The sequence below is a fragment of the Aphelocoma coerulescens genome, chromosome 1, assembly GCF_041296385.1.
Source record: "Aphelocoma coerulescens isolate FSJ_1873_10779 chromosome 1, UR_Acoe_1.0, whole genome shotgun sequence".
NCBI lineage: Eukaryota > Metazoa > Chordata > Aves > Passeriformes > Corvidae > Aphelocoma > Aphelocoma coerulescens.
In genome coordinates, this window is record NC_091013.1 from 52,378,398 (window position 1) to 52,391,322 (window position 12,925).

Below are 12,925 nucleotides of genomic sequence, written 5' to 3' on the forward strand. Positions count from 1 at the left end.
GGTACATACATGCATCGCAATTAAGTACACAGAGGGTGTATTTTTTAAACAGGAAGAACGACACACGCACCGACCCTTGATTTTGCAGACCCCCCCCATTTATACCAATGGCCATTTCTTTACCCCTTTCAAAGTGCGAAGTGCCCTCAAGACCCGCAGAACACAGCCCCGGGCTTTCCCGACGGACCCCGGCACGCCAGCTGCCAAACGCGCTCCAGCCGCATCCCGGCCCCGGGCCGGCAGGTACCGCGTCTGCCGCCGCCCCTCTGCGCATGCGCGGGCAAGCGCGCCGGCTGACTTTGCGCGCTACCTGCGCGGAGGGGCCGGGCCGGGGCTGCGCGGCTGCTGCGCGCCGCCGACACCTGTTGCGCCGCCGTACCTGCGCGGGCCGCCCGCCTGCCCCTCTCCCAAGTTACTTCTGTGCCGCCGCAGCCCGCCCGGCGCGGTGCCTCGGCGGCCTGACCCGTAGTGCCCCGTCCCCTGCGATCCGCGGCCGCCGCAGGAAAGTCGTCCGCGGATGCTGCCGCGTGGGGCTGCCCGTGCGCGCCCCGCGCAGCCGCCGCCGCCGCCCGCGCAACAAAGGAGACCCTCGGCAGCAACTCCCACCCCGCCGGGAGGAGCGTTTGTGGTCCCGGGAGAGCAACAACAGCAGCAAGAGCAACAGCCCCGTCCGGAGGTTTCTGCTTTTGTCTGCCCCGGCAAGGTGTGCGGTGCCCAGCGCCCGCACCGCGCCTCGGCTCCCCTGCTCCCGCCCGGCTTTGGGGGAACGCTGGAGACGCTCGTGTTTCTCCTCAAACTGTGTTGACAAGCGACTGTTGAAAAGGGCTGAGAAAATTACATCTCATCTCTGGTGGGGTGAAATATGAAACATGTAATCTAACGGTTCCTGAAGGAGGGGGGAGAGGGACTTCTCTCCCTCTCTCGCTGTTTTCCTGCTCCGGGTTCCTGGTTGGATAATTTGGGTTAATACTAGTGAGTGAGCCTTTTGCTGCTTCAAAGGGTATTTCAAGTTGCCGGAGCTCCTCCCCTCCGCACCGTGTGACAACAACAACTCGTCCAGCGAGCGAGCGGCGGCGGCGGCAGCAGCCAGCACTTCCCAGCTCATTTTCTCTCTGTCATTCCCCTCTCAATCTTTGATCAATGTACTTGCCAGAGAGAACCGAAGTCCTTCAAACCTCCTCCTTTTCACCTTCGTCTTTAACGTGGTGCTAGAGCAAGGACCACAAAAAGAAACTGCCCTCCCCCTCCCCTCGGCCCCAGCCCCGCCGCCCGGAGCGGACTTCTCCTCCTCCTCCTCCTCCTCCGTCCCCACTTGCGGGACACTTTGTGCGTTCTCTCTCTCACTCTGCCCCCTGCTCTCTCGCTCGCCGCAGCACCTGATCTGGGGTTATCCCCCCCTTCTTCGCCCCCCTCCTCCCTTCTCTCCTTTCCTCTTTTTTTTTTTTTTAATATTTTTTTTTTATATTTTTCCCCTTTCCCCTGCGTGTGTGTGTGGGAACTTTCCCCCCTCCCCCTGCCCCCTCCGCCGTATATGTGACCATGGCCGTACCGGCTGCTTTGATCCCTCCGACCCAGCTGGTCCCCCCTCAGCCTCCGGTCTCAACTTCTGCCGCCTGCACCACCACCACCACCACCTCGTCGTCGGCCACCTCGTCGTCGGCCACCTCCTCTCCGTCTCCGTCCATCGCTCCCCCGCCGGCCGCTTCGGGGACAAACCTATTCCGGCCGGAGCCCATCGCAGCGGCAGCAGCGGCGGCGGCGGCGGCAGCGGCGGCCACAGTCACCTCCACCACCAGCGGCGGCGGCAACGGCAGCGGCGGCGGCAGCGGCGGCGGCGGCAGCCCCAGCCTGGGCACCGGCGGCGGCGGCGGCAGCAGCAGCGGCGGCGGCAGCGGCAGCACCTCCACTCCCAATGCCAGCGCGGCCAGCGCGGCCGGCAGCCTGCCCGGCAAGCCCGTGTACTCGACCCCGTCCCCGGTGGAGAACACCCCCCAGAATAACGAGTGCAAGATGGTGGATCTGAGGGGGGCCAAAGTGGCCTCCTTCACCGTGGAGGGATGCGAGCTCATCTGCCTGCCCCAGGCTTTCGACCTCTTCCTGAAGCACTTGGTGGGGGGCTTGCACACGGTCTACACCAAGCTGAAGCGGCTCGAGATCACGCCCGTGGTCTGCAACGTGGAGCAGGTCCGCATCCTGAGGGGGCTGGGGGCCATCCAGCCCGGGGTCAACCGCTGCAAACTCATCTCCAGGAAGGATTTCGAGACCCTCTACAACGACTGCACCAACGCCAGGTAAGAGCCGCAAGGCACACGCGCGCCCCGCCGGCCCCCCCGCCGCCGCCGCCCCCGTCCCACCCCCGCGCGGTGCGGTCCGGGCGGGCGCTGCGCCGCTTCCCGCTGCCCCCTCCCGCGCTGCCCCGGCACCCAGCCGGCCTTATCCGCAGCCAGCGGCGCTGCTTCTTGGTGGGACGGAGGGACAGAGGGGGAAGGAGAAGGCGTGTTTGTGCCCCCCTCCCGTTGCGCCCTGCAAGTGTCGCCCTGTCATTGTCCCCTTCCCTGCCCCCCGGGCCGAGGCGTGCCGGGGGCTAGGGGTGGCCGCGGGCAGTGCAGCGCGGGAGCGGAGGGCTGGGCGGGGGTGGGAAGGGGCCAGAAAGTGCTTTCTGACCGACTCCCCTGCTGAAGTTTATCCTTGGATGTATCTTTAAAGCGGGCAGCCCTGGGAAAAAGCCGCCCGAAGGGTGCACGGGAGTGGGCGGGGAGCGGTCCTGATGGGGGGGACGGCGACATAGACACTGGGGTGTCGCGTTAACTGGGATGGGGCGCGGAGCTTCCCGGGCGTCGGGCCCGTTCCGGGGCGATGGAGGCCGCTTGGCCATCAGCTGCTGTCACACATCCGAGGGGGCACGTGCACTTTTTGTGTAGGGCTGTAAGGCAGTTGCCACATGGCGAACGGGGGAGGTGAAGGGAGGGCGGGAAGACGGCGAGGAGGAGGAGGTGGCGGCGGCTTTGCTGTGGGGTAGTGGGGAGAGGTGCCAGGCGGCCGGGCTTCCTCGGTGGGGGGGGGGGGGGGGGTGTCGGTCCCCGAGGAGCAGGTGCGAGCAGCTCCAGGCCCCTGCCAGTCGGGAAGGAGGAGACGGGGGGCAGCGGGAGCGCGGCAGGGATTTGGCAAGACTGGATCCTGTTACCGCGCAGAGTAACGCGGGCGCGGTGGCGGGGACGGCGCCGGGGGCGGGGAGCAGCGCTGCGGCTGCGGACGGTGCGGGGATATCCCCGCACCCCGAGGGCCAGGGAGACCGCGGGGGGGAGGTGAGCCCCAAACTTGCCACAACCGGGGAGGAGTGTCGGGGGGATAGAAGGAGCTGGCAAAAGAGGAAATTCCTGATGCAATAGCAGCCGCCTTTGCAACGGAGGGCGAAAGCATGGGGCTGTTATCTCTCAGTCTGTAGGTTATAGGGCTGAATCTGCTCGATAAGGAGAAGGGATCGCATAACTGCCGTGACCCCGAGATCAGAGCGGTCGGAAGCGCCTCCAGTTCCCGGGGGCTCCCCCTGCCTCGGGCGGGGGCGGGGGGCTCGGGCTCTGCCTCGCTGGAGGGGCGGCAGGAACTTCTCACGGAGGAGGTCGTGGACAAAGTCCCGATGCTACTTTGAATATACCCAAACAAACAGACCGGGCTCGTTTCACTTTCCTATTGTCAGATTTCAAGGTGCAGCGACGACCAACACGTGGGGAATTAACCCCACGCGATGCCGTGCTCCTGCCCGTCCCGTCCCGTCCCCTATGGCGGGGGGTGTGACATTCCCTCCTCCCTCCCTTCATCCCCCCCGATTCAGCAGAGGGTGCCTGGCAGTCATTAGCATAGAGCCAGGCGAAGCAGAGCACTTACTCTGCGGTAGCTGTTGCTGGATGGATTGTTGAAGTTCCTGAATATTCAGGGCAGCAGGACAAAACAGCCTGGAATAACTTCCAAGCGCTGACATAACTGTAGCTGCTCGGGTAACTCTGCTGTTGTTTCATGTGGAATCAACATGAATATTAATAGCTGCTCTTAGACAATTGTTGGGCTGGGGTTTTTGTGTGTGTGTGTGTCTGTGTGGTAACTTGTAACAACTCTGCAAGAGTTCCAAGATTTGGTCTTTGAAATAAACTCATGGACGTTTTACTTTGCCACAGTCATACCGTGTGAATTTTAATTTGGACGTGTAGAATTAAGAAATACAGAAACTTTTTTTTTTTTTTTGGAGGGGGGGAGTTGGGGGAGTATGGAGACACCAATTCCTGGACTTGGCAGGGTTATAAAAGGGTTTGGCAGCCTGGTTGTAACATGGCTTGATTATGTCAACAGCACAGAATCGGCTGTGTTTCAGCTGTTCCTGAGGTCTGCTGTGTTATCATCTAGTGTAGTAGAAATTACAGTAGTGGGTTCAGAAGTGAGTAGGATTTGACCCTTAAAAAGCGTAATTGTAGTAGACTTACTTATACATCCATTAAGCAAATAAATTAATGGAAAGGATATACAATAGGTATGCAAAATGTATTATTACAGTATAGACGAATAAAGCAAAGTGGGTCAGTGAGTTTTGGTCAAAATGGATGATATAATGGGAAGATAAATCTGTATTTGCTTTCTGGATTTCCCCTCTAATACATTTAATTCTTTTTTCTTTACAAATTATTTTAAATTATTTCTGACATTACAGTAATTATGCAGGGTATTTTGATCTACTCAGTTTAGTGATTTGAGCGACCTTTCCTGACTCCCACTTACTGCATACTTTAGCTGGGTGATGTCTTTCTGTATCCCGGGTGGACACTTTACTGTTGAGATGGAAGCTGTAAGAACCAACTCCATCCTAGCGGCTAAATTGTTATACTCATCAGATTCAAAAATTTCGAACCAGCATCTTATCACTGTTATATTTGTCTCATAATCAGCTGATGCACTCGAGTACGCTAATCCCTTTTTGGAAAGCTTCATCAAGGTTAATATGTTATTTAATCACAAAAGGCATCCAAATAAAGCCATTACTTTGTTGTTCTTTAAATGGATTGAATCGTTAGTTGCCAGTTGCTGTGGAAATAATTTGTAATAACTTATTTCGAGACGGAAAAGTTTTAGATGTGTTTCACCAAAATGATACATTTTAACTGTGATATTGCTATTTAAAAAAATCAATAAAACAAAAATCAATAAAACACCAAGGGATTTTCTATTGAATGCTAAATGTAGAGGTCTGTAAAGTGAATTGGTTTCTGTGTTTATTTGTGATACTACTAATAATAACATGATACTAAAAGACCTTTTTCCAAATTAGGCTTGTGTATCAGTTCACTGGAAAAATAAGCTTCCGTTATGGAAGATGACTTTTCTTTTCTGGTCATGCTGACCTTTGCTTTTATTTTCCTCATAAAAAGCACTGGCCGCCAAACAGAAATCCAGGAAATAGCAAACTGTGCATTTAGCTTACATTCCGATTAAACGGTTTGACATTAATGGGATGCTAGAAAGCCATATGCCAAACAAATAGGGGAAGGATAAAGGCAAAACATGGAAAATATTTAGAGCTACTAGATGCCAATCGAGTCAGGTTTCTTGAGTGTGTGGGTGAAAGAGAGTAGCGAACTGTGCACTGGATGTCACCTGCCTAGGATTAATGACCTGGAAGCTATTGATCCCAGATTGTTTCTGGTCTCTTGTGTTTTGAGCACTTGTTGTGGAATTTTGCCATGCTGGGTCCCTTTCTAGAGTTTTCCCATCGAGTTAGGCTGGCTTTGGATTGTGCCCACCCGAGTAAAGGCTAAAAGCGTGCGCTTTCTTCTGACCTCCCTTCTTGTGACCAGGATATGTTAATCTTTTCTGACATTTGAAGATGATTTTGAATGAGTTCATTGACATTAATACTTTAAGCGGAGAATTATTTGCAGCCTTTGGAAGCTATTTACAGTTTTTGGAAAACAACCTAATTGATTTTTGAGTATAAAGGGGAAAGATGCTGAACATGAAACAATTCTCTTCAAAGCCTATCTTACATGGCAGTTATTCAGTCCCTCTTTCCTGGCTTCTGCTTCTCTCAAATTATGTGGACCTACCATGTCCTTGTTTACTGAATACTGCATGCTTGCATAGCTTTTTTTTCCGTGTTTGTATTAATTAAAGGAGTATCTCACCCAGATAGGTTAGTACAGATCACAGATACTTTAAATGAACAGGTCAGCAAGTGCAGCTGGAAGGAATGTCAAATATATAGTACCTGTGGTTTATATTGATGACCTTCCTTCTTGCCACAGATTATTAAAATATAATCAGCAGAAATGTGGAAGGCTTTACAAGCAAAGATGACTTCTGGAAGGCCAGAAGATAAATTGTAGTAACTATAAAGAAGGAGTAAAAGGTTTGGAAGTGGTTTCCTTAGACTTAAACAAAATCAAAGACTCCAGTTGCTCATAATATCAGTACTTTAATGTCCATCTTACATTATGTATTTAATGGTAAATACTGTAGTTTAAAAACTGAGATCCTTGGACCATGCTTATTGCAACAGAACAGAGCCATTTATCCCTTTAATCTGATACTTAGTCACTGGCAGTAGCCGGGTATCTGATACTTTGGAAGGGAACACTTCCCTGTGAACGCTGGCTGCCTGTCGAGAAGGGCTGCCGACGCTGTTCCCGTGCAGGGAGGTGAGGGCCTGCTAGTGATGGGCAGGGAGACATTTCTTTCCCTGATTGCTTCACATGATCTTCCTCAAATATTCAATTTGATTAATTCCTCCTTTATCTTATAGCTATGAATATTGGTAAAGTTTTGTGTAGTTTTTTTGTTGTTGTTGTTGTTGGTTTTTTTTTTTTTTTTTTTTTTAAATTAAGAAATCTTTTATTGGCAGATGTAGTTTATGTAAAAAAGCAGTTTTATTGTCAGGTTTGTATCAACTTAACTTACAAGAAAGGGCTATATGGATAGCTGTGTTATTTCCTCAGACCATTGCCATCTCTGTTCAAATGCTTGGTTCAGTCTCAGGCTTCCGTGCTCTTTCTAGAGCCACAGGCCCCTGCCTGGGGTTGCTGAGCCCCCTGGGCACACGGAGCAAGTGTCCCACAGTGTGTCCCTATGGGCTGTGCTGGGGGGCTGCTGCACCCACCCAGGGCTTCTTCTCTGCCCCTCCTCAGCACTGTAAACCAAAATGCACTCAAAGCACTCTTATTTACAACTTGTCCTGCTTGGTATTCTGTAATCCGGAGTGGGTTCCGAATATTTGTTGGAAATGCTGATCCTGTTTGACTGCCATTTAGTATTTCTTCTGTTTTCCCCTGTTCCTAGATGATTCCAGATGGCTGTTTTTGCCCATCTCTGTGACTGGTCATCTAAAGTGAATTGCATACGAAGTAGAGAATTTTCATACACTGGGTTGAATTTTAATATTTTCCTTTTGAACTCCCTAATTGATACATTAAATTGTTACTGCAGTCCCTGCTGGTCAGGTACAAGTAAATCTCTTTCACCATTGCCAGTGTTGCCTAGTCATGGAGGAGCTTTACAAGTTTAGCTGTAAAAATTCATTTAATGGCTGCAGGATAGCAGAGAGAGTAATCAGAAACTACTGAGTTTTATCTAAATTGTATGAGCCAGTGAAACAAGAGTCCAAAACAGCCATGATGCCTGTCTGGTTTTAAGCAACAGGACTGGATTTAGATCCTCTTTGTTCTTTTATAAGTTAAATATGTTTTGTTTTAAAAATAACGTTTGGCGCATCTGCTTTGCATTATGAGTTAATTCCATTCATTGTTTTAAAATAGTGATTAACCTTTTGCAAATTATATACTGCACATGAACAGTAATTTTTTCAATAATCTTTAAATGTGCATGCTGTAACAGCGCCATAATGTGGACTGACATAATAGGAATTGACAGTAAATTTTTAGTTGCCTAAATATGTATTTAAATGATAGAGCTGAAGAGTCATCTGCAAAAAGCTATTATGATCCAGAGAGCTAATTCATATATAGATAATTTCTCCAGTGTGAATTAAGGAAGAATTTTGCTTTTTCCATTATCATTTAAATTATTTTCAAAATTCCTGGAACATAAATCAAAAATCTTTATATTTAGAATCAAGATATGTTTGTGACTTGAAATGATAAAACCCAGTTTGTTTTGAGGAATAACTTTATCCTTAACCCACTATGTTCTACTTATTTATCTGATACTGTGCTCAGCCGGGGGCATCTTCTAACAAGTGCTGATGTTTCATTTCACAGGCATTGCAGAATATTCAAGTGTAATCTACAAAATATGGAATCTTAGCACTGACTGTTAATAACTGTGAACTGTTTTAAACCTTTTTTTTTTTTTTTACTGAAGAAAGTGAAAAAGAGTAATAGTACATTTTCCATAGCATAAAGTAGAAACATGCTGTCACTTAATTTCATGAGAGGAAGGATCAGTTTTTGACCATCCAGTTACATCCCAGTTTGGAATTTTTCACTCTAAATCACTGATAGCAATTAGCTGGGAAACTACACTGGGGAAGAGTAAGTCTGTAAATACTGAATACTTGCATTCCCCTCTGTGAATTTCCGTAGGTCTCTTTTTGAGATGGGATGTTGGACCGAACGGACCCTGAGCGGTAGTTCAGGATACATCCACCGAAACTAATGAAACTTCTTGCATGAGTTGCAACTGAAGAAATGGATCACAAAATGTATTTTAGCTCACCTTGCTTTGAACAATGTTTTGTGATAATTGCATTTAGGGTGAACATCCTCCTCTGGCAGGTCGATTAATATATACAATACAATTTGCAGAATTGAATGGAAAGATCTTCTAAATCGTGTGTATCAAAACACTTTATTAGTTATAAGTAGAAACTTTCTGAAATAATACAAGCTTTTTTTGTTAGTGTTCATGTAATTATGCTTTTGATACAATAAAATATTCCAAAACTTTTATTGTGCGCTCCTGAGAACACTCATGTGGGTCACACTTAACATAAATTTCTGTTCATTATTCTGTTCAAAGGTACCCTGTTCACTCCAAAACTAATTTACTTCAGATATTTTCTTTGCATCCCACATAATTTGCATCTTTGTCATGAAGAAGAAATCTATTTCAGTATCAAAAAGAAATATATTTTTTGTTACAGATATCAAACAGTGGGATTTTGTGGCCATTGGAAGGCTGAAGTTAGCCATAGTCCAGGAACAATGGAGCAGATGCAATTAAAATTTGCCAGTACACCTTGCCACATGGACGGGATGTTTTTTTCCATTAAAATAAGCAGATGTTTTGGTAACAAAATTTTATTCATCCTTAGAATTTATAGAATTAATCTCTGAATTGGCCAAATGGCGAAATTATGCCTGTATTCCATTTGATCCAAAACAAGCTCAGGTTCAAGCAAAGCTTTCAGACTAGTTTTCTTATTCACATTATAATATTGTGTGCTACTCAATACACTGAAAAAAGCACACCTTAGCTGTTAAGACATATTTTTCTACATTCATTTTGTTCCTTAAATTGTATGACTGAATGAGAGGGCACAGTAGGTGTGCATACAGATTACCTGACTGACAAAATAACAAGAGTTGTGTACTGGAGTTGGATGGGGCTGGGAGAAGGGGAAGAATGGGAGTACGTGGGACTGCTGCACATGCTTTAGCATAATTGACAGCTGAAATATACTTGTAACATTACGATGCCATGACTGAAGTTCATAACTCTGAATGTTCATGTCAGAGCACTTGTTAATGATGCTGTACTGAGAACAGGTAACAGGTATTTTGCATGTGGAGTAAAAGTTGTTTGGGACATGTCTCTCAGCATATGCTTGTATTTACAAATTGTTGTACAATATAAACTATTTTTGAATTTTACTTTTGGGAAATGATTTGCTTTTTCATGTTATGTGAAATGATTGTAAGGAATCAAAAAGAATGCAGTTATATAAAGTAAACTATAAAGGAAACAGGCAATACATATATATTTTATGACTATTTAATAATATCTTTTGTAACCTTGATTTCATGTTGTTCTCATACTTACTAATGATTTATTTTTTTTAAAGAGCTAGATCATGATTTTATACATGGGACAGAAAAAAAAATTGCTTTCAGGTGTTAGATACTGTATTTTTAAGAGAAGTACAAACACATGTTGCATTTTTATAAGTGATAAATCTAGTCAGGGTTTATTGATAGTTTGAGCATTCCTTAAAAAAAACATTACTAAAGCTATTATTTTTGAGTTATTCTTTTACAAATGTGGTAAAAATATAAAATTAATACTTTAATTGGTTTTATATCATGTTTTAATGGATGACAGTGTTATCTGTCTTTATGAAGCATATAATTTGTTTTCAGTCTCTTGGCTTGCTGTAGAAACCTTTCTTTGTTGGACAAGGTCACCTGTAGGACTTAGTTATTTACATTAAAATAACTATGCTGTGGTTTTAAACCATATGTGTAACTTTAAGGATGCAGGTAGTCCTGTTGCTTTCAGTAGATTACATGTGTCTTTTAAACCAAGCATATGCAAAATATATTTGGAAGTGCTATAAAAGAATCAGTTGACATCTTAGGTAGGAAGCTGGATTGTTGTATACTTTCTTGCATTTTCAGGGACAGTTTGAAAGCATTGAAAGAATGCTTGAGATTTCATGTCCTGTAAATTAATACTTGTTGCATAAAATATATTCATGATGCATTTTTTAATGCATTATGCATTTAATACAATCTTAGTGTTTTTGTGAGCATTCTTTCGTATTAATTAATTTTAGGAAATCAAGGCAATATCTTTTCAGGAATTAGTATCAGAATTTGGTACAACCTGTGGCTTCATACCCTCTGTTGGTATTTTTTGTATTCAATTTTGTAGTACAGATGCAGCCTATCCCATCTTGAAGGGAATACATGCTTCCAAGATATGTGCCGTGGTTGTCACTTTTCACGTTTTAGTGCTGATTCTCACTGGTAGTTTGCTGGGAAGGAAGCGAAACCATTTTCCAATTATCTTCTGTTTCCTTAACAGAAATTTACTGCATGGGAGGAAGAAAATACCTCAGGTGGTATTAAATATATAATATGGACTAATTCAAGTGAAAAGTCATATGTTCTCTTTTTTTTTTTTTTTTTTTTTGTTTTAATATATTTCTCTCAGCTTGTTAGAACAGTTTCAACACTGTAGGTGATATATAGGATTTTGTAAGTTCTCTGTGTCTGTGTCTACCAGTAAAGCCTAATTTCATGATTCTGGTGCAAGTTATGTTGTCTATTGTTCTAATAAAAGCAGGATTGCTTGGTTTTGGTTTGTTATGGATGTTTTTTAAGCTGATACTCATAGCTTTTAACAGGCCTGCTTAAAAAATATACATTAAATGGTAATAAAATATTTTGTCTTACATTACTGGGCATTATAGATGGTTTGTGATTCTTCTCATTCCCTTTGAAATTAATTTGCTGCTGAAATATAATGTTAAAAATGACAGTAGTAGAAAAAGAAGCTCCTGCTACAGTAATTTACAGTTTAACATATAGCTGTGTATAAAATACAGTTTTGAGAAACTGTGAGACAAATGTATTAGAAATACTAATTTACCAGCACGTAGCTGTTTCAGGAGCACACATGCAAATCATGTAAGAAAGGAGTCATAGCATTTCCTGGGGACGGCATCAGTGAGGTTTTTAGTTAACATGTTTGGGGGATAGCCACAGCTGTTGAATTGGCTTGAGGCCACCTCAAGGTACAACAGGTGGGACATCACTAAGAATTAATAAACTTTCAACAGATTTTATTGTTCAGAGCTTCTCTGGCACCATCTTAATAGAGTGGCAAAAAGGGTGGATATTATCTTGAGAAGAAGCAGCCCACTGCCGTAGTTTGTACATGTCAGGTTTACACACTGAGAAGGCAGTTTGCTCAAACACCCTGAATTTCTTTGTTATCCTTCCTCTGCTCTTTGAATCTGTTTAGTCAACCCAGAAGACGTGTGGTGCCACACAGATGGATTTGTTGCTCAGCTCAGTGGTCAGACTCAACCCATTATCATTCCGGCCTCATTGCAGTGAAAGTCAGGCTCTAGGACACAGTGGATGGGATGTGGTGTTAAAAAGAGTAATTTCAGGTTGTTCCTGAAGTAGTGGAGCCTCCACTGCCTTTAGCTCTCCGCTGCTGATTCTGTGCTAATGTGGGTCTGCCAAGCAGTGGTTTCATATTTTCTGGTGACCCCTTCTGTGATTTTGTCTCGTTGCGTCTTATTTTGCATGTCTTATTACTTAAATTAGGACAATACAGTGTTACCATGAGAGGCAATAAAATAATAGTTATGAATGCCTGTACTCAGAAATATTCTAAAGTATGACTATGTGAGTAGAACATTTTGACATTAAAGGAAAGAAGAATGTCCTTGGTTAAAACTGCTGGGCATTGTTAAGTGGTGAGTTCGTCTGCTTTTTGCCAGCCAGTGAGAGAAAAGGAATTTTTTTAGAGGTGAAAATGCAGAGCCAGCTAGTTCTAAATACTATTTTGTGAAATTGTGTTTCACCCCTGTAAGTAGTTTTCTGTGTGGAGGGTGTGCTCTGAACAGGATAGTCTATCTTTGCAGCTTGGCTAATCGTTTCCTTTCAGAAATCCAGAATGCATGCAGATTTGAACTTCTAGCCAGGAAAAAGTGCTGCCATGCTTCAAATTGCCAAAGGACCTCAGGGGACAGAAACTTGACCTGGTTTTATGAAACCATAGAATTACATTTATACAAGTTACCCCATGGGAAAAGAATGAACTGATCCCAATTCATTTCTAAATTCTGGGGCCTTACGGGTCACATTTGAATTTTCTCCTACACCTGTTTTTCTACTAAATTTTTCTGAGGACATTTTTAGAAACTTACTTTACATTAGGTATGGGTCAAGTGCCTAATATTTAACAGTTCAGT

At 45.1% G+C, this 12,925-nt stretch overlaps 1 protein-coding gene across 4 annotated transcripts in view; it reads left to right on the forward strand.

The window, feature by feature from the left end:
* Positions 1-787: 787 nt before the first annotated feature.
* DACH1 (dachshund family transcription factor 1) overlaps positions 788-12,925 on the forward strand; it is a 357,124-nt gene continuing 344,986 nt past the window's right edge. For all 4 annotated transcript variants that reach the window (XM_069009250.1, XM_069009258.1, XM_069009277.1 and 1 more), the window contains exon 1: positions 788-2,291. In XM_069009250.1, coding sequence (XP_068865351.1) covers positions 1,540-2,291 — 752 coding nt within the window. In that variant the 5' untranslated portion in view covers positions 788-1,539. The remainder of the gene's footprint in view (positions 2,292-12,925) is intronic.